General features: G+C 44.6%; 1 protein-coding gene across 1 annotated transcript; it reads left to right on the top strand.

Annotated features, from left to right (window-relative positions):
* Positions 1-394: 394 nt before the first annotated feature.
* Positions 395-20,894, top strand: LOC112117806. Its single transcript, XM_029910921.1, has 4 exons — positions 395-584; positions 16,500-17,285; positions 18,024-19,283; positions 20,812-20,894. The coding sequence occupies exons 1-4, from the start codon at positions 395-397 to the stop codon at positions 20,892-20,894; spliced, it is 2,319 nt and encodes a 772-aa protein (XP_029766781.1).
* The last annotated feature ends 1,891 nt before the right edge of the window (positions 20,895-22,785 follow it).

Below are 22,785 nucleotides of genomic sequence, written 5' to 3'. Positions count from 1 at the left end.
GGAAGGTTTTTGTTTGTGTCTTTGTTTTGGTCTCTCAGAGTCAGCAAAGGAACCAGGGTAGGGCAAATACATCTTCCTAAGCCATATCTGGACTAAGCATCTAGTATTGCAGAAATAGTAAGTAATAGCAAAGAAATGCGTTAGATTATCTTTTGTTTTAGCTTGTGAATTTTCCCTGTACTAAGAGGGAGGTTTATCCCTGTTCTTGTAACCTTAAAGTTTTACCTAGAGGGGAAATCCTCTGTGTTTTCAATCTGATTGCCCTGTAAAGTTATCTTCCATCCTGATTCTTACAGAGGTGCTTCTTTTACTTTTTCTTTCTTTATAATAAAGTTTTTTTTTCTTTTTCTTTCTAGCTCTCGGGTTAAACTAAGTTAAGCACAGGAAGGCTAGGATGACAGAAAGTGGCGTACAGAAAAAACTGGAATTAGCCAGATTTGAAGCTGAAGAGAGACAAAAAGAACATGATCGACAGATGGCCAGAGAAAAAGCCAGGATGGAGGCAGAAGAAGCTGCCCACAAGAGAGCTATGGAGGCAGAAAAAGCCAGGATGGAGGATAAAGAAAGAAGAAGAATGAACTGGAGTTAGCGAGGGCCAGGGCTAAGCAGAATATACCAGACAACCCTAGCAATCCTTCTCCAGGTACTGCTTCCCATCCTAGAAAGTTCCCCACCTACAAGGGAGGCGATGATACAGAGGCCTTCTTAGAAAATTTTGAAAGGGCCTGCCTTGGGTACAGCATCTCTACAGAAAAGTATATGGTGGAGCTGAGACCACAACTCAGTGGACCCTTAGCAGAGGTGACAGCTGAAATGCCTAAGGAACACATGAACAGCTACGAACTTTTTAAAAACAAGTCCAAAATTAGAATGGGGCTAACACCTGAGCATGCCCGTCGGCGGTTCAGAGCCCTAAAGTGGAAACCAGACGTGGCATTTTCCCGACATGCCTGCCACATTGTAAGAAATTGGGATGCCTGGATATCAGGAGCAAGTGTTAAATCTCCGGAAGATCTGCCTTTCCTAATGCAAATGGGGCAGTTCTTAGAGGGTGTTCCTGAGGAAACAGAAAGGTACATCCTAGATAGGAAGCCCAAAACTGTGTTCGAGGTGGGGGAGATTGGAACCAAATGGGTGGAGGTGGCAGAAAAGAAAAAAAAACTAGTAGCAGTTCGAACAAATATCAGAAGGGGCAACCTGAAACAAAACCCTACCACTGGGGGCAGCCCAAGGCCCACCTACATCTCAAGGAAAACCCCAAACCCCTTAATGTCCCACCACACCAGTCTCCAGCAACCCACCTCACCCCAGTGACCAGTCAGCTGGGCAATGTTTTAAATGTAATGAGCTAGGGCATATAAAGGCCAACTGACCCAAGAACCTCAACAGATTGGTGTGATTCTGGTGTAATGAACTGCAAAGGTCCCCAGGCTCAGATGCCTCCCAGATACCCTCAGAGTGAAGGAAAACCATGAGTGTGGGCGGGAAAAAGGTTATTGCGTGGAGGTACACTGGAGCACAAGTGTCAGCTATCCACCAATCCTTAGTGGAGCCCAAATTCATCAACCCAGAGGCCCAGGTGACAATTCAACCCTTCATATCAAACTCTCTAAACTTGCCTACAGTCAAGTTGCCTGTCCAGTACAAGAGCTGGTGAGGAATGTGGACTTTTGCAGTCTATGATGATTATCCCATTCCCATGCTGCTGGGGAAGACTTGGCCAACCATGTGAAGCTAGTCAAGAGGGTGGGAATGGTCACCCGCAGCCAGGACCAGCTCAAGGGTTTTTGGCAACCCAAAGCGGAAAAAAAAAAAAAAAAAAAAGCCGTGATCGCAACTGCGATCGGCGGCACTCCAGCAGCAGCTCCACCGCGCCACTTTCTTCTTCGGGGTAATTCGGTGGCAGGTGCTTCCCTCCGAGAGGGACCCGCCACCAAATTGCAGCCGAATAGCCCAACATGCCGCCCCTTCCCCTTGGCCGCCCCAAGCACCTGCTTGCTGGGCTGGTGCCTGGAGCCGGCCCTGTGGGAAGCTCATGGGGTGAAACACTTGGTTGCCACCCCTTTTTACCACCATCAAACAAATGGCCTGGTGGAGAGATTTAATGGAACTTTGGGGGCCATGATACGTAAATTCGTAAATGAACACTCCAATGATTGGGACTTAGTGTTGCAGCAGTTGATCTTTGCCTACAGGGCTGTACCACATCACAGTTTAGGGTTTTCACCATTTGAACTTGTGTATGGCCGCGAGGTTAAGGGGCCATTACAGTTGGTGAAGCAGCAATGGGAGGGGTTTAAGCCTTCTCCAGGAACTAACATTCTAGACTTTGTAAGCAACATACAAAACACCCTCCGAAACTCTTTAGCCCTTGCTAGAGAACTTGAAAGATGCTCAGGAAGAGCAAAAAGCCTGGTATGATAAACATGCCAGAGAGCGTTCCTTCAAAGTAGGGGACCAGGTCATGGTCTTGAAGGCGCTCCAGCCCCATAAGATGGAAGCGTCGTGGGAAGGGCCATTCACAGTCCAAGAGCGCCTGGGAGCTGTTAACTATCTCATAGCATCCCCCACCTCAAACCTAAAGCCTAAGGTGTACCATGTTAATTCTCTAAAGTCCTTTTATTCCAGAGAATTAAAGGTTTGTCAGTTTACAGCCCAGGGAGGAGATGATGCTGAGTGGCCTGAAGGTGTCTACTACGAAGGAAAAAGTGACGGTGGTGCGGAAGAGGTGAACTTCTCCATGACCCTTGGACATATGCAGTGACAGCAGATCAAGGAGCTGTGCACTAGCTTCGTGCCAATGTTCTCAGCCACCCCAGGATGGACCAAACGGGCATACTACTCCATTGACACAGGTAATGCTCGCCCAATTAGAGCTCAACCTTACCGGGTGTCTCCTCAAGCTAAAGCTGCTATAGAACAGGAGATCCAGGACATGCTACAGATGGGTGTAATCCACCCCTCTAACAGTACATGGGCATCTCCAGTGGTTCTGGTTCCCAAACCAGATGGGGAGATACACTTTTGCGTGGACTACCGTAATCTAAATGCTGTAACTCGCCCAGACAACTATTCAATGCCACGCACAGATGAGCTATTGGAGAAACTGGGACATGCCCAGTTCATCTCTACCTTAGACTTAACCAAGGGGTACTGGCAAGTACCACTAGATGAGCCCGCCAAGGAAAGGTCAGCCTTCATCACCCATGTAGGGCTGTATGAATTGATGTACTCCCTTTCGGGCTGCGAAATGCACCCGCCACTTTCCAGAAACTTGTAGATGGTCTCCTAGTGGGATTGGGAGAATCTGCAATCGCCTACCTTGATGTGGCCATTTTTTCTGACTCATGGGCAGAACACCCGGAGCATCTGCAAAAAGTCTTTGAGTAGCAGTTGGAGAAAATATCAGAAGGGGCAACCTGAAACAAAACCTAAACCTGGTAAAAATAAGCTTAGGGGGTCTTTCATGCGGGTCCCCATATCTGTACCCTAAAGCAGGGGTCGGCAACCTTTCAGAAGTGGTGCGCCGAGTCTTCATTTATTCACTCTAATTTAAGGTTTTGCATGCCAGTAATACATTTTAACATTTTTAGAAGGTCTCTTTCTATAAGTCTTTAATATATACCTAAACTATTGTTGTATGTAAAGTAAATAAGGTTTTAAAAATGTTTAAGAAGCTTCATTTAAAATTAAATTAAAATGCAGAGCCCCTGGACCAGTGGCCAGGACCCTGGCAATATGAGTGCCACTGAATCAGCTCATGTGCCGCCTTCGGCACCCGTGCCATAGGTTGCCTACCCCTGCCCTAGAGTTTAGAGTGGGGAAGGAACCCTGACAGCTGGTGTATAGGGTGGGGAAAGAGGGGCATTGACATCAGAGGTGCTCCATGCCAGTGCAAGTGCCTATTGTACTCTTGAAGCCTAAGCTATGTTTCATACAGTATATCCTATACCTATTGGGAATAAATTGATCCATACCCCAGAGGGTTTCATCTAAATATTGAAAAAATAAATATTGTTTTAACTTTATTGCAAGATACTGGGGCACTTACTATGGCTCTTTAAAGATTGTTTGTCAATATCAATGTATTGGATTTTATTAGGAAATTCAGTAGCCTTTAAAACCAAATGTGCTCTTTCAGAAGTACAGTTAGGCATATTAAAATGGCTTGCACAGTCATAATATGAAAGACATAAAACATTGAATCTGAGGGATAATTCTTGGGAAAATGTTCAAGTTCTGCATGATTTTGTAGTGGATTTTGCAATGAACATGGTTTCTAAAATACAGGGCCGGCTCCAGGGTTTTGGCCGCCCCAAGCAGCCAAAACCAAAAAAAAAAAAAAAACCCCCGATCGCGATCTGCGGCGGCAATTCGGCGGGAGGTGCTTCACTCCCAGGCGGAGTGACGGACCGTCCACCGAATTGCCGCCGAATACCTGGAACTGCCGCCCCTGTCCGGAACTGCCGCTCCAAGCACCTGCTTGAGAAGCTGGTGTCTGGAGCCGGCCCTGCTAAAATATGAACTAAACCCATGGTTTTACCTTTTAAGTGTTTGCACAGTATTTGGTATGATGAAGACTTTGTTTGTTTCTTTAGCATACACTTTCTTACTGCAAACAAAAATAGCTAGTCCTAGTGCTACCTCGGTATCTCCCACTGAAGGGCAGCAGTAGGCTACTCAAGTAACGAAAACCTGTAGTATACTGTATATCCAACAATGCTGAAGTCAGCAAATAAAATAAATGAATAGCTGAACATAAGTGGCTTGTTTAGACTAGGTCAAAATATTTCAATAAAATATTTATTGCATATTTTTCTTAGACATTTTTCCAAATTACTCTATGTATCTAATATACTGTCTGCAATTTTGTATTTAGTTACTGAATCAACTAACATAATTACACTCAACACTGAACATTCTTAAAAACAAAGAAGCCATAAGAGACAATAAGAACAAACAATACCCCTTCTCTCCTTAATTCAGGGTTCTTATCTGGGGGTTCACAATCCTTGGTGAGGTGTCAGTTTAACATGACTGTCTAAAGACAGTCCTTCTCTAATGTTGCTGGTTTCATGCATCCCATCTCTGTATGTATTGTTCTAACATGGCTCTCTACATGTGAAGTGATTTTTCCCCCCCAGATAAGTCTGTTTAGAAAAGCAGGGGTAATTTATAATCCTAATGATGGGAAAGCTTGACTATAAATGACAAGGTACAGCCTAAACCGCATGTGAATAATAGCAAATTGATTGTAAAATTAAAACAAAAAGCATTCCCTAATTCATACTGAGATCTGCCTGCATACAAAACTTATTGAAACCTCAACGTGCTATTCTGTGCTATTGTAGACTCAGGATCATTGATACTGGAATTGAAAAACGCTTGGGCTATATCCTTCAAAACGATTGATTATGGGTGTAGAGCCATTGGTTTCAATGGGACTACTCAAAGGCCAGATCTTGCTACCTTTGTTCACATTGAGCAGTACCTTACTGCATGAGTAGCCCCATTAAAATCAGCAGGGCTCTTCCAGAGTATCATAACTCTTAACTCTGGGATGGCTTATGTAGAATTGGCAAGGAGTCCAGACCTCCCAGGGAATGGGCATGTGGCGTCCTGCTGGGAACCTGCTCTGCAGCTGCCTGTCCTCCACATAGCAGAACTACCAATGTTGGAGGCCTTAAGTGGACCCCTTTGTCCTGAAATTTCAGGAAGAGTAAGTAAATCACAGGCTCTGGGCTGGGCCTGTTTTGTCTCTTGAATTAGTTTCTGGATGTGCCAAACTACGGCTCTTAATTCACAGAAATGTGGAAGTCAGTGATAGCCATCTTGTCCATATCCACCAATGTAAAAATATTCCCTACAGTACAGCAGTTGGAAGAGTTTCTTTATTTTCATCATGAAAATACTGCACTTTATACAGCCACTTCAAAAACAAACATAAGGGTCAGTCCCACTTTATCAACTATTTATAGATGTAAGATAAAGGGTTAATGATGGATGTCATAAGCATGTTACTGACATGACCAATGTATTAGTGATGGTTAGAAACACATCACAGGTTATAAGCAACCCATTGATCTATTGTGACTAACAATTTAATCATTCATTAAAACATCTATTAACCCTTTACATTAAAGCTGCATTTTGAAATAGTTTATACAGTGTAACTAAAATATCCCATGAAACAGTAATCACCCACACAATGAATTGCATATAACTGTGAAATTGTCATAATCGTACAATTGAGCAATACTATAGATTCCTCTGAGGACAAAACTGAGCTGCTGGTAATGCTTATATCTGCTGCCCACAGCATAAGTAACTGGAAAATACCAACTTTTGCAACTATTGTAACTCATTTGCAAAGTTTAGGGTGCTCACCTTTACTTTTAGAAGGATTTAAGCCTTTAAACCTTAAACTGAAAAGTGTTTTGTAACATTTACTATAGTTGCAATACTGGTCTAGCCCTGTTAAAGCAAATTTCCATTGCATGCAAAAGGAATTGGTTATTGTAAATAAAGCAAGCTAATTTTTCCTGCTTGCCAGGAGTTAACTGATGCTTTAAGAAAAACCGGACAAACCAACTGTAATAAGCCTCAATTACTTGACAGTATATTTTGTGGGTTAGTTAAATACTATGCATGTTTCAGGCAGCTGGGATATAATTATTGTTCTGACTTGAACATCATTGTGGACAACTCAATGAAAACTGCTGTTCCAGGCACAAGAGTGGTAAAGGCAGAGGAGATAGAAGGGTCCATTTAAAAAAAAAAAAAAAAAACAATCCAGAAAAGATGTTAATGAAATTGTGTGAATGGATGGAACACCTTCATCTTGAATATTGTGTTCAATTCTGGTTACGCCATCTCGACTATAGAAGAAGTAGAAAATGTCCAGGGAAGGGCAAGAATAGTAATTAGGGGCACAGAGACACTGCTGTCAGAGGAAGAAATAGAAAAGCTCTTCAGGTGTTGCATTGTAACACAACCAACCCAAAACATATGACAAACATTCAAGTGATGCAGAGTGTGGCAAGATCGTGGATCCTGCAGTATTTCATGAGCTGCAACTCTGATGCTGTGGTGTCTGCCCTGCTCTGTGCCATAGACAGAAACAATTCAAGATTGCTGTTGGCATTCATGGAGCAGCTGCACACGGTGGACCATCAGTTCTGGGCTTGAGAAACAAGCACTGTGTGGTGGGATTGCATCATTATGCAGGTCTGGGATGACTTTTAGGGATGGCTCTCAACTTTCGGATGTGCAAAGCCACCTTCCTGGAACTGTGTGCAGAGCTCACCCCAGTCCTTCAGCGCAGGGACACCAAAATGAGAGCTACAGTAACGGTAGAGACACAAGTGGCAATTGCTGTGCAGCAGCTGGCAATGCCAGATTTTCACCAGTCAGTCATGAATCAGTTTGGAGTCCGTTTGCTATGTGGAGTCAGCATGTTCATCTGGGCAGTTATGTTAGCTCTCCACCCTGAGCAAACAGGAAGAGCAATTTCAAAACTCCCCAGGGCTTTAAAGGGGGAGGGTTGTTCACCTGTGTACCTGGCTGCAGGCAGGGCCGGCTCCAGGCACCAGCGCAGCAAGCAGGTGCTTGGGGCGGCCAATGGAAAGGGGCGGCACATCTGGGTCTTGGCGGCAATTCGGCAGTGGGTCCCTCAGTCCCTTTCGGAGCGAAGGACCCGCCACCGAATTGCTGCTGAAGAATGAAGCGGCGCGGCAAAGCTGCTGCCGAACTGCCGCTGGTCGCGGCTCTCTCTTTTTTTTTTTTTTTTTCCCCCCCGCCGCTTGGGGGCAGCAAAAAAGCTGGAGTCAGCCCTGGCTGCAGGGCAGCGGAGTTCAAAACAGTGACCAGAGCAGTCACAGTGGGCATTTTGGGACACCTCCTGGAGGCCATTTAAGGTGACACAAGCAACACATTGTCTACCCTGACACTGTGTCACAGAAAGCTCTATGCCTCTCGTCTGGGTGGTTTTATTAGGTTGGTGTAGCAGGCGAGTTAAGGCGGTGGGAGGAGCATTTCAATGTGTATATCTTCATAGTTAAGTTGATGCAAGGCAGTTTTCGCTGACCTAAGCTTCTAGTGTAGACACCTTAGTCTCTGTTTTAGGTTCCATTGCAATTCTCACTCAGCTGCTGCCTAATCCTGGAGGTGTCTAATCTTTCTCTCCACACTTCAGTGTTCATTGTCCAAGTTCCCTACATACCCAAGATTCTACCTCTGGGCAACTGCAGGGCTGCCTCACACTAGGCATCCAGGAAGCTATCTCTGCCTAACCCCCAGTGCAACTGTGATCCCTGTTAGAGGGCTTTCCCTCCACCCTCCCACTTCCCTGGTTCTTGTCACACAGACAGCAAGCAACTAAAGACCAGAAGTCTGAAGTGCAGACAATATGATGTTTACTGGGGTTAATTCCAAACAAGCATATCCATCGCTCTGTACACCAGCAGAGTCTGTTTCCCAGTGTTCTGTTCCCAGCTCTGACACCACAGAGCATTTACCCTGTTAGTCTCTAAGGTGCCACAAGTACTCCTGTTCTTTTTGCATTTACCCTGTGTCCCCCTTCCAGCTCTGATGCCGCAGAGCCTCACCTGTGTCCCCGTTCCCTATTCCCCATTCTCATTTCCTATTCCCTATTTCCCCCCACCTCCTTCTTAGGAGGCCCAAATATACCCGCAATGCACGCCCACAGTCCCACCCCTTACAACTTTAGCGTCATGTTCCATTTTGGGTGTGGGGTCTTCACTCCACCCCTTTTGTACCCCATGGGAGGGGTAAGGGGCAAGGTTGTGCTGCTTGGTCTTTTAGTGTTTTATACCTTCCCTCCCCTCCCCCCCCAAGCTCCTTTGCCCCTCCTGAGTGGTTTCTTGATTTTGCCTCAACCCCTATCTCAAAGCGATCTTAAAGCGTGCTCTTGAATAACACTTTAACTGCTCTTATCTGTTCCCAGTGTGCTAACAAATCCAGCTGACTAGGCAGAAGCCACATCAGTGTCTTTGTCCCTTGTTTACACATTTTAGTATAAGAGTATCAAAAAGTCAAACCCAAAATTCTATCCCAGGCTAACAAACAGACCTATATATTAACAATCTGCCCCCCACCCCATACAGTCTGGACTATGGAACAGCTGTGACCCCCTATTACTCTCCGGATCAGGGTACCTCTCACACTGCTCTGCTGATGACAAACAGAACCTTCAGGCTTCACTGTCACACAATCATTAGCATGTGAAGTCACACCCAAAGTTACATGCAGGCTCTCACAGCCTCTTGTGAACTATACACAAGGAGACTCCAGCAAATCCCCCCAGCCCTAGCCTTGCATCCCAGAAATGTACCATCTTACACTGCTCAAGCCCTTCTTGATCAGTGCAAGCTCATTAATTAGTTTGACACTTCATCAAAGGATAATGGACATGCACCAGCCTTTGTAATCTGAGCAGATTCTGCAAGCATTTTAGACAAATTCACGGATAAAGATAAAACATTTAAAATAAGTTTAACAACTACAGAAAAGATAGATTTTAAGTGATTATAAGTGTTAGGCCTAGAGGTCATAGTTGGTTACATAAGAAATAAAAGGTAAAATCACATTCTAATTCCTAAACTTTATCAGACTAAGCAAAATTTGAATCAAGCAGTTTTTCTCACTTCACTAGGCATTGTAAGCAGTTTGGTTCTTAACACACAGGCTGAATTCCCTGCTCGGCCTGGGACCAATCTCCCCAGTTCAAAGTCTTTTCTTCCAAACGTCAGCGTAGGTTGCAGGTGGGAGGAGGGGACAGTTCAAGTGATGATATCATTGCCCCTCATTTTATACACCCTCCAGGTTCTGGAAAGTTCCTTGCTGTGTCACAGGGGTTAGACAGCCCCCATCGTGTACATGCTCTCTCAGGAGTCTTTGGGAGGGGCCCACTGGGAGAGTAGCTTCTCCTTAATGGGCCATCAACACATGGCTGGCTAGTCCTGATGTAAATCTGTCTTGGGGGTGTTAGTTTCTTCTTTGTTGCCACTGAAAGGCTACCCCTGGGCATCTTCCCAGACTCACAACATATTGCAGAAACAGCCTAACTTCACATACAATGGCAATACATATAATTCAACAGGATCATAATGTTCAACAGATCATGACTTTTCAAAGGATATCTCACAAGGCATACTTAGTACCAAACATATCATCATCATATATCAGTGGTGAATGTGGGGGTTACAGGGTGCTATATTGAGGAACAGTATGTCACAGCCACCCATGAACCAGAGGATGATAGGCAGGGTAATGTCCATCTCACCTGCAGGGCCTCATCTGGTAGCCATGCTCTGAGCATGCCTGCTAACTGGGCCCTATTCAAAATCTGCCTGGAGGTGATGATGCTACCTTCCTTATAATAACCCATTGGTTAGGGATGTGGGAGAGCTGGGTTCCGTTCCCCCTGCGTGGCCGCAAGGATTTGAACAGGGGTCTCCTACCTCTCTGGAAATATTCTAACCTCAGAACTAGGGGAGAGTCTGATGTTGGGCTCCCTCAGTTGCTGCTGCTGTTGAAGCCGATCCATTTTGGACAAATACTTGAATAGTCACTGGAGCTGGGGACTAGACCCTGGGTCTCCCATTTCCCAGGTGGGTGCCCTAACCAGTCAGCTATCCAGTCAGTCTTACTATTTCTTTCTGCCCTGATGACCAGTGGGACTGCTTCAACAGGAGATACTGAGGGAGCCCCCCCCATCAGAATAGCCCATAGCTCAGGGCCTAGGGAGGTGGGAGACCTCTGTCAAATCCTTTTGCCACGTCAGTAAGAGAAGGGGGGAATTGAACCCAGGTGTCCCACATCCCAGGTAAATGCTCTAACCACTGGGCTAAAAGTTATGATGAAGGAGGAGGTAGCACTACTACCTCTGGGCATATCTTGCAAGAAGTGACTAAGCTGCCTGACTCTTGGAGAGGGGTTTTCAGGTGGCTTTTGTGAATTGCATTCTTGGGCACCTGTCTCTCCCCATTCAGTATAGAGGGAGCGTTGGTATCTAACTTAAGCTTTGTGGATCCCATTCTTGTTCCAGTGATTTCCTACGTGCCTAAAAGTTAGGAGTTCTGATGCTCACCATCGTCCCTTTGTGGATCCAGGCCAAAGAGCACTCTGGAAAGGGATGGCAGCATGTCACTTGTCAAGGTAACTGCCTTTATATGTTTAGAAGACAGCAATTGAATGCACTAGCAAAGTTGGACTCTAATGCAACTAATCAAAGTTGGACTCTTAAACTACCCAATAGCTATGGGTACAAAGGTTGCCAGGTGCGGGGAAACATGTTCTAATCCTTTAACTCATAGCACTAGCGTGGGCCTCCATAATTTCATGTCATGTCTACATCAAGTGGCATATACAGAATTTTTAATTAGCTTCTGGGCAGTTGCCTTGAGTGACTTTAAAGTCACAAGCACCTGCGGAATGCAGGCAGGTCAAATGAGGACTGAGGAGGGGCCTAAACCTGGGCTGGGATTTTGTTTCCTAAAAACCCAACCCAGGTGAACTTCAGTTTGGTTTGTTACAAACATTTAACATGGCTGTAATGGAGAGCACTGGAAACAGAATAATTCCTTATATACACGGCAACAATAGAACACCAAAGATCCCACAGAACAGTCACCTAAGCCTGGCTATTAGGTAGGACTCAAATAACTTAAAAAAATAATTCACTTCTAGTCCCAGTACCCACTGACCCAATGGCAGAGCTTGTGTGGTACTGTGGCAGCATCAGGGATGAGACAGAAGTAACAGCTTCTCCATAGGCAGCAGAAGTGAAATCTGTAGAGGAAGCATCAGACACAGTTGTATGATTTTAGCTAAGGCTATTTCACGCTGACACTTTATAATGGAAGTATTATGTTGTTATAACCTAAAGAAGGGCTTTCTCGTCATCAATATTTTAAAAACTACCCTACCCGTTCAGCAAAGTCTGGGCCTGAAAGAGTTTCAGAAATTTTAGAAACATGCACTGACTTCCTTAGAACTGTGCTCACTGAATTACCTGGGGCTATTGCCTAGTATTGCTGCATTCTATTGCGTTGCAGAGACTTTTTAAAAGAAATTGCTTAGGCATTGAGCCAAGTCCTGTCCAAACATTGGTAAATGTCTTTGTATTTGGCATTATGATGATGAATACCATGATGCAGACACAACAGCCACCCTGGCACACTGAGGGGGTCATGGAAATAAGAGTGATAGCGTGATTTTGTGAGCAGAATGTTGGGCAGTGTCTGTTTCCAAGGGGAGAACAAATGAAGAGAGGCTTGAAAAGTAATGTCAGAAAGAATTCTGACATCACCAAGAGAATGTGATGACCCTCCTGGGAAACTAGTTGTAATGAGGATTGGAGGAGAACCACAAGTCTCAACTTCTGTACAGTTTTGGACTAGAGAGAGGCCTAAGGTGCAAAATTGGGATTGGATCCAAAATTTCCCAAAGGTTGTGAGTTTTCAGATATGGGCTTTTAGTTTGGTCCTATTTGTTGTTTAAATTTGCCACTAGATCAATATGTTTCTTCTGAAGAAGGGAAATACCAGCCCTTCAATGACTCAGTGCATATGTTTGAATGACTGTGGTTTTTGACTGGATATTTGCAATCCAAATTCATAGTGGATAGCCAACTGCAATTAATGATATAGCTCTTTAAATTCTGCCTATTACAACACATCAGTGTCACATTGCTTTCTGCTGGGTATGTTTAGGGCTTTTGCTGAGCCTGAGGCACATTGTAGAGAAGGAGATGGAAAGTGGCATGGGAAAAAAAGTTCTTGTGATGGTCTCAATACCTAATTTTGTATGATGCCTACCATAGATTCCAAGGTGATAGTCATCTTGAATATACATAGAATATCAGGGTTGGAAGGGACCTCAGGAGGTCAGCTAGTCCAACCCCCTGCTCAAAGCAGGACCAATCCCCAACTAAATCCCCAAATTACCCCCTCAAGGATTGAGCTCATAACCCTAGGTTTAGCAGGCTAATGCTCAAACCACTGAGCTATCCCTCCCCCCATAGAGGATAAACTGCCCAAGTGTTGTTGACAGGAGGAAACATGTATTTTCAAGAACTAATAATTCATCAAAGCAGCATGAATGACGGTACCCTATGTTACATCTGTAAAGCCAGTGTAGCCAATGCTTTCTCAAATATAACCATCCTAATGTGCAGGGAGGATGGAACTATGGCTGCAGCCTCCCCCTTTCCAGAAACACTTGCTCTGTCTATTGCTAACATTGCTAGCAGTGCTAGCTGCCTTTGCTGAACTTCCACAACAGAAGCCAGGTTGTCTGGCTCCTGAGCAAGTACATAAGGTAAGGGGGAGAAAGGATAAGCTTCCTGTACCCATCCACCATCAAGTGCACCTGCACTATGGGAGACATAATCTAGCACATTATTTTTAACCTTCAAAGTGACATTTCTAAATATAATATTTTCCTCATCACAATCTACATGCTGCCTTTCTATGACTTACAGATGGAAGTCTGTGTTGGTCCCATGCTGCAGCATTTACTGACCAGGGATAGTTTCCCACAACTTGACAGCCATGTTGTTATCAGTCACCATCTTGGACACAGTTTTGTGAATCTTCAGTCTTTTATTGCATTCCACCACACAGGAAAAGCTTCAGAACAATGACACTGAGCCTTGTTATTTCTAAGTGAAGGAACACACTTGGTGTGGTCAGTAAGGAATACATATAAAGTAATTTAAAAAGGCACTGCTAGGTCAAGTTTGTCCCAGAAGTTGTTTGGGAAGCATGAACTATTTTGAAACCTAAGGCAACCAGAAATGGTTCCATGGATCTACTCCAAAGCAAAACCCACAAAGGGAACATTTTGAAAAGCCCAAACAAGCTGGCCTCTGCAGCATCTCCAAACCAAACACTACAGCACAAGGTCAAGTCAGGATCACACATATTCCTCTGCACAGAAATAAAAGTGGAAGTGACTAGTCTGGTTCTCTTACCCAAGCTGAGAAGAATGCAGAAGGCAAACAACCAGTGTAATCATGGAATGGAAATTAGATTTTTTTTCCCAGTTAATATCCCAATCCTGTTGCCACTGAAGTTAATGGGAGTTTTGCTATTGATTTCAACTGGTATCAGGATTAGGCTGCTAAAGACATTATTTGCAAAACAATGCATTTTTAAATATATGGTATTTAATCTGATTGTGTCTCTTTATTAATCTTATTCTAGAGCTGACAGTGTGCTCATTGCTATATAGGACATAAAAGAAAGAAAGTCCCTGTCCCGGAAGTCTTGTAAGTTAAGTCTCTGATCCTGCAATGCGTTCCTTCATTGAAACACACAGCGTATTGCAGGACTGGGGTTTAAAACAGAGATGCGGAGAAGACGAGCTGTACTGAAAAATCGCAGAGCTTGGAGTAATTCTTTTTTAAAAACACCACATCTTTTTGGTCTGGCAGTCTCACAAAATGGGGCCTTTCTGGAAGGCTTCCGGTATTTCCTGGGTTTGGCCAGGTTGAAAGTAGTGTAAAGAACAGATATATATATATATATTTCTTTTTTAAACACAGTGGTTTGGTGCTTCTGGTTTCAGCCAAAATTAGGAAGTGCAGCTATGCATGAAAATAATCAAAATTACAAACCAAACCTTCTAAAAATATTCAGGGTCACTTTAACTTTTGGAAAAGTGCTGGTCAGTTGAATTTGTATTTAAATAACATTCACTTCTCCCTAATCCCACACACAGGCTGTAATTCTGAATTTAGTTACACCTGTGCAACCCACCCCATTAAAGTCAGTGGGACTATACAGCTGTAACTAAGTGCAGAATCAGAGCCTTTGTGTATGTGTGATTAGGGAGGAGTGAATTTATTTGAATTTGAACCTCTTGAGGTTCCCCCATTACTAATGATGCGCTAAATACTGTTCTTAGTTGCCTCTGTACAGTTCTATGGGCCTGCAGAGGTGTAACTAAGCACAACATTTGGTCCATCTTTAGTAATTGGGGAAGTGCGAGAGATCTGGAGTTTGGGTCTGCATAAGTACCCCAAGTTTTGGATACTTAGTGACATTTTCTGAGCCTCTTGAGTTAGCCACATTGGAGTGGAAATCTTACCAGGACAGCCTTCCAGTGTCTTTCATTAAAACACCAAGGCAGGGGCAGATTTGAGGCTCCTGGAAAAATCTACCATTGTGGCAGCCCTGGGGCTGGAGGGGCTCTTGCTCCCTGCTGCGGCCACAGGGTGCCGTGGGGGGAAGAGGTGGAGTGGGGCAGGGCTGTGAGTGGAATGGGGCAGGGCTGCAGGTAGAAGGGGTGGAACAGGGCAGGACCAAAGGTGGAAGGAGTGGGGTGGGGCCACGGTTCTGGCACTGGGCCCCCCCCCCACTTGCTCCAGCCCACGTCCCCAAGAGACCTTAATCCGCCTCTGCACCAAGGGCCTGATTCCTCCCGCATTTACACAGGTGCATCTCCCTTTGAAATCATCCTTTCTTGTGTTGTTTCTGGACCTTTACTTCCAATGCTGGCATAGGCACACAAGGATGAAAAGTCAGACAAGCATTTTGAAGATCATCATAGCCTTTTAAAATTGTCTAGGGTGCTGCGTGAGTTATGGATTAAGGTTTAAGGGAAGTTCCTTATTTTATCTGTAGTATTAACTCATTTCATGTGTTCATGAAAACTAGGGTATGCCTATAGTACGAGCTAGAGGTGTGTAGTGTAGATGTAGCCTAAGTGGGTAGCTGAAGTACAGTGGTCACCATTAAAATACTTACCAACAATACCACCCCACAATAACTGAGATTATTTCCTATTCTAAATACAAGGAAATACTGCTTTATCCTAGGGTGGCAAATACTGACTTTCTGGGGTGTCCATTTTTATTTAAAGAGAAAGTTCTTTGAGCAAGGAGTGAGAAGCAAGGGACTGCTCGTGAGTTCTAACCTGGCTCTCACATGGGCTTGCTATGTCTGGGGCTAATCTCATAATTAACCCCTTAGGAACTATGAAATTGGGGTCATAAATGGCTCTCTCATGTGGATGAATGAGCTAATGATTGAATAGGTCTTTGAAAATATAAACAAAGCTGTCCAATATTTATGCATTATTAGGTAGGAGATCAGAAAGAAATACTAGTGTTTGGAAAAATGTAAATGTGCTCCTATTTTGATTTTGTGCTCTCACATGTATATATTCAGTCAAGAAGTGTTAAATGAAAAGAGTTTGTCAGAGTCTTCCTGTGCTGTGCTTGACAGGAACCAATGAAACCTGGCGAAGTTAGTAACAAGGGAGAGAGAATGTCTTTTCTGATCCTTTCACAATGGGGATATCAGTGCCACTTCAGCATGTTACTGCAACTGTGAGCTATTACGATAGTTCTTCTTCAGATTTCATTACACATGTCAAATCAAGCTATCGCCAGTGTGTATCTGCTTTTCAGCTTAAGTTACTGATTTATCCAATGGTAAGTTTTCTCAAATTTTTCTTTACTATTGGTGTATGAAATGTTCGTACCCTCATGGATCGAGAAGCTGTTGCAAGACCTGAGAGAAGGACAGCCCTCATTGCTCGAGAACTAGTCCGTTATAACATCGATATAGCGGCATTAAGTGAAACAAGATTGCCTGGGGAAGGTTTCTTAAGTGAACCAGGAGGTGGTTACACCTTCTTCTGGAAGGGTCAGACTGAGACAGAGGATAGAATACATGGAGTTGGTCTGGCAATAAAAACCTTATTGATGCATCAACTCCCAGACTTTCCAGTGGGTATCAGTGAAAGATTGCTGAAGCTACGCTTCCCACTAAATGCCAAACGTCATGTCACCATCATCAGTGCATATGCACCCACTTTAACGTGCTCTGACAACTCAAAGGAACAATTCTATGAAGATCTCGACAGACTGATCAAGGCCACACCTGTAACAGATAAACCACTCCTACTTGGAGATTTCAATGCCCGAGTCGGGGCTGACAGCGAGAACTGGAAAGGAGTAATCGGGCCACATGGTGTAGGCAAAATGAACAGTAATGGACTACTTCTTTTGAGTCTTTGTTCTGAAAATGACCTGACCATTACCAACACTCTGTTCCGACAAGCGAACAAATACAAAACGACGTGGATGCATCCTAGGTCCAAACAGTGGCATCTGATAGATTATGCCATTGTTAGAAGGCGAGACATTCGAGACGTACTGATTACCAGAGTAATGCGAGACGCAGAGTGCTGGACAGATCACAGATTAGTCAGGACGTCTCTTCAACTCTACATCGTTCCTTCTCGGCACAAACGTCCTAAGCATGTGCGACCTGCTTTCAATATAGCCAAACTGAAAGATGCTCAATGTTTCAACAAATTCCAGAAGAGTCTTGATGACAAACTGACATCCCACGGACAACTGATCGGTACTGTAACCGAAAAGTGGGACCAGTTCAAGCAGATAGTGACTGACACAGCAATAACATCTCTTGGACCAAAGAAAAGAACACATCAGGATTGGTTTGATGAGAACCAAGAAGAAATATGCTCAGCATTGGAAGTAAAGAGAAAAGCCTTTATTGAATGGCAGAATGACCCCTCCTCAGTCTCTAAACGGGACCATTTCAAGTACCTTCAGAGCAAAACACAGAAAGACCTCCGTCAGATACAAGACAACTGGTGGGAGAGCAAAGCCAAAGAAATTGAGCACTATGCTGGGACCCACAACTTAAAGATGTTCTTTAGTGCTATTAAGACTGTCTATGGACCCTTTAAACCAAGGACCACCCCATTGCTCTCATTAGACAACACAACGCTGATTAAAGATAAAGAAGGCATCAACGAAAGATGGCGAGAACACTTTAGCAACCTTCTCAATAGACCATCAACCGTGAATAATAATGTCCTTAATGAAATTCCACAACAACCTGCTCTGACAGATCTTGACTTTCCGCCCACTATAGATGAGAGTAAGAAAGCTGTTAGCCAGATGAGTTCAGGGAAAGCTCCTGGAAAAGATGGGATACCAGCAGAGATATATAAAGCAGCAGGTCCAGCAGCACTGGCAGCGTTCCACAGCGTGATCATCAACATCTGGGAGGATGAAAACATACCACAGGACCTTCGCGATGCTACTATTGTCTCTCTTTTCAAGAACAAAGGCAGCAAAGCAGAATGTGGAAAGTATAGAGGCATATCCCTCCTCTCTGTTGGAGGGAAGATCATCGCCCGCATCATCTTGAACCGCCTAATAGCCAGTATTTCCGAGGCAAAACTACCTGAAAGTCAATGTGGTTTTCGACCTGGCCGGAGCACAGTCGACATGGTGTTTGCTGTCAGACAAATACAAGAGAAGTGCATTGAACAGAACATGCACTTGTATGCTGTCTTCATAGATCTCACAAAGGCGTTTGATACCGTCAACAGGGAAGCCCTTTGGACCATTCTAACACGACTTGGCTGCCCAAGAAAATTTGTCCAGATTATACACCTTTTTCATGACAGCATGACAGGTGAAGTATTGTCTGATGGAGCCACATCAGCCCCCTTTAACATCACCAACGGCGTGAAACAAGGATGTGTTCTCGCTCCTGTCCTATTTAACCTGTTCTTTGCATGTGTCCTTAACCATGCACTGAAAGATCTGGACCAAGGTATATACTTGAAATACCGGCACGATGGTTCACTTTTTGACCTCCGTCGCCTGAATGCAAAGACTAAGACAGTGCAGAAACTCCTTCTTGAGGCACTCTTTGCTGACGACTGTGCCCTCATGGGTCACACTGAAAATGATCTTCAGCACATTGTCAACAAGTTTGCTGAGGCCTCGCAACTTTTTGGACTAACTATCAGCCTCGGAAAGACAGAAGTTCTCCATCAACCTGCACCCGGATCAAATGCTTCTGTCCCGAGTATCTCCATCGACGGCACTCAGCTGAAAGTAGTGGAGAACTTTAAATATCTGGGTAGTGTCATATCCAGTGATGGATCACTGGATAATGAGATCAATGCACGAATATCCAAAGCAAGCCAGGCACTTGGCTGTCTGCGTGTCAAAGTTTTAAATCACCACAACATCCGGATGTCAACAAAACTGCTTGCGTACAGAGCTGTTGTTCTTTCATCTCTTTTGTACGGGTGCGAAACATGGACACTATATAGGCGTCACATCAAGCAGCTCGAAGCATTTCACACGCGCTGCCTCCGCAACATCATGAAGGTCCGCTGGCAAGACAAAGTGCCCAATCTCGAGGTCCTCGAGAGAGCCCAGATGACAAGCATCGAAATGATGATCATGAAGTCACAGCTACGTTGGACCAGTCATGTCAGCTGCATGGATGCCAACAGAATCCCCCGCCAGCTTCTGTATGGTGAGCTCTCCCAGGGCATCCGGCATATAGGTAGTCCACGGAAACGTTACAAGGACACCATCAAAGCTAATCTGCACTACAGCAGTATCAAACCTAGGGACCTTGAGGACGCCGCCAGCGACAGAACACAGTGGCGTGCAACAGTCAGAAATACCTGCATCGCCTTTGAGGAAGACCGCTGCCGGCGTCTACAAGAGGCACGCGAACGACGTCACAGAGCATCAGCAGCACACAATCCACTGACCGTGAACTTCCCATGCACCATCTGCAGCAAAATGTGCACCTCTAGAATTGGCTTGTACAGTCACCAGAGGGCACACCATAAGACCAACAACTGATGATCTGCACAGATTTGTCATAATCGGATTCGATGGACTACCAAGACTGATTTATCATAAATATAGATGTGTGTGTGTGTGTGTGTGTGTAGAGTTTTTTCTAAAGGGTCAGAACCTGTATTAACTTTTCCTCTGGACTATAGATAAATCTACAAATATATAATCCACCTGGGGCCAAATATTCTTTTAACTTTCATCATGCATGGTACTTGTACGAGTAAAATGAACAAGATTTGGCCCTTGGCCAATAATCCACAGCCTTTGTTGGTTCATAAAGGGATGGAATGGAAGGCAGTTTAAAGCAGAAATGAAGCTGTGATTCTTGTGAAACTTGTACACTTTTGAATAGCTTTATCCATCACCCTAGAGTTAAAGTATTTTGCTGCAGGACTAAACAATGGTTCTTGCTGCATAAAATCTGCGGATCACGTCCAGAACTCTCACTATGCTCTGGCATAGACTGGAATTGCTACTCAAACACATAACCTGAGACCAAATGTTCTAAAACAATATATTTCTTCTGGACAAAGCATTGTCAGGAAGCCAGGAAATGAAAAATGAAATTCCTTCTCATGCCATGTGCCAGTACTACCTTTTTAACAGTAGTTAGTATTAGGTAATGTATGTTATCATTGCATGGAAAAATGGTGAGGCTTGGGAAGGATGAGGGATGGGAAAACCCGCTCCACTGTCTGACAGAATAATTTATCGTGAGAGGATAACAGACAATAGTGCAAACAAAGGGTCAGACTCAGTAGGTCAAATTAAAACCCAGCTTCACCATTTCATTAACATTTCCTAAGTGTGCTAGATCCCTACAGGACCTTTTTTTCTCTCCAGTGAACATGAACCAGACTTGATGTTCCTTTCTGTTATTGGCCAGATGCAAGTGGTTTTTTTGTTTTTGTTTGTTTTTTTGTTTTTTTGTTTCTTGGTTTTTTTAATCTAAAGGCCCCAATTCTTCAAGGGATTTATGTATCTCACTCCCATTGAAATCAAAGGCACACAAGCAGCTAAACCCCAGATTTAGGCACTACTGTGATCCACAAAACTCCTGCTTGGCTGCTGCCTAACCCTGTAGATGCCTAAATGCAACCAGCGCCTAAATTTTTGCTGTAAAATTTCCCTAGGTGCCTGTATTCCGCTCTTTGAGCATGAGCACAGTTGCCTTCCTCTAGGCATCCAGATGCCTAAGCCCCAGTGTGATCCGTGAACTAGGGGAAGATAGACAGAAGAGCTCCTATTTTCCTTTTGGGACCTGATCGAGTAGGTGTGCTCAGAACATGCCTACCAGATCATCTCTCATTAAAAATCTGGCTGGAGGAGGTTTGGGTGATTCCTACCTTATCACCTTGAGCCCAGTGGTTAGTGTGCTCACCTGGGATGTAGGAGACCAGCATTCAATTCCCCCTTGTGCCTGAGGTGGGAGAGAGGATTAAATAGGGATTGATTCCTCTCGGTGTGCTCTGACCACTGAGCTATAGGATACTCTGTTATGGGGCTTCTTCAATCTCTTCTGTTGAATCCATTCTGCTTTGGGTAGATAATTAAAGAGTCACTGGGCCAGAGAAAGAGTGTGTGAGAATGAGGCTATAGCCTAGTTGTTAGGACACCCAACAGGGAGGCGGGAGAGACCCAGGCTCCAGTCCCCCAGCTCCTTTTCTGGCCATTGTGTATGGAGTGAGGCAGGTAGCTTATTCTCACAAGAAATGGTTTAGGTGCCTAAGCCATCTGAATTCAGGAGAGGGGTTCCCAGCTGTGGAATGCAAGCAGAGATAGGTACCTCCTTGCAGCCTGGATGTAGGTGTCTAACTGTGTGAGGGGGCAGAGCATAGGACACATGCCTCTTGTTGGCATCTTCCAGTGGCTAGCTTAGGCTTTGCCACCTGGTGAGCTAGCTTCTGTGGATCCCATTCTTAGGTGCCTGTCTCTCCCCATGCTTTGTATAGGGCGGGGGCAGAGGTGACTAACTCCGGCTTTATGGATCTGATTGTTGTTCCAGTGATTTGCTAGGTGCCTAAAGTTAGTCCTTGCAATGCTCAGCATTGCAACATCTAAGTCCTTCTGTGGATCCAGGCCAAACTTCCTAAGTTTGAACTTTATTCAACTGTTTGAAAGTTGTACTGGTATGTATGTAGGCATCTCTTATTACAAAGGAGCCATTAGTTTATCAGATGAAGATAGTAAATTTTCTACAGAGCTTCTCAGATTCAAATTCTCATTCAAGATATGTGTACTCAGCACAGACTGCTTTCAGTCAAGCCTCTCAAAGAAAAATCAAATCCAAGCAAGAGACCAAGATTTCAAATCACTGCCTGTAATTGAAATCAGGTGCCGATAATGAGATGCTAAACAGAGCACCTGTAAGTTAATGAGCAAGAGGGGCTGGTAGCTACAGTAAGGGTATGTCTACAGTGGGAGAGTTACAGCACTGGCAGTTACAGCACTGCTCAGAGAGCACAGAAAGGAAACCACTGTTGTGTGTTCACACTGTCAGCTGCCTGCGCAATAGCGTGTTCACACTTGCGGCACTGGCAGCGGTATTTGGAATGGTGCACTCTGGCAGCTATCCCACAGAGCATCTCTTAGCGGCAGAAGAGGAAGAGTTGTGGAAAGGCGGAGGGGGTCATGGGGCATCCTGGGTCCTATCCCAATGCCCCGTGATGCATTGCTTCGCATCCCAGCAATCTCTGTTTGCATTTGGCGCCATCTTTCAATGGTTTGTGTACTGCATGCTCTGCCTCTTCGGTCTGTAGGAATGGATCCCGTGCCGTTGACCAATATGCTGCTCACTCTAACTAACACGTCATGAGTGGCAGTGGAGTTATTCCTTAAACTACAAAGGCAAGAGGAGTTCGACATTGATCTCGCCACGTGTAGTAGCTACGACACGGGATTGCTTGTGACATTCACGGAGGTGCTGACCACAGTGAAATGCCACTTTTGGGCTCAGGAAACAAGCAGTGAGTGGTGGGATCACATTGTCATGCATGTCTGGGATGATGAGCAGTGGCTGCAAAACTTTCGGATGAGGAAAGCCACATTCATGGGCCTGTGTGATGAGCTCACCCCAGCCCTGCGGCACAAGGACACAAGAATGAGAG

The sequence above is a fragment of the Terrapene carolina genome, unplaced genomic scaffold (assembly GCF_002925995.2).
Source record: "Terrapene carolina triunguis isolate 2854851 unplaced genomic scaffold, T_m_triunguis-2.0 Scaffold69, whole genome shotgun sequence".
NCBI lineage: Eukaryota > Metazoa > Chordata > Testudines > Emydidae > Terrapene > Terrapene triunguis.
This window is presented reverse-complemented; position numbering and strand designations above follow the sequence as displayed.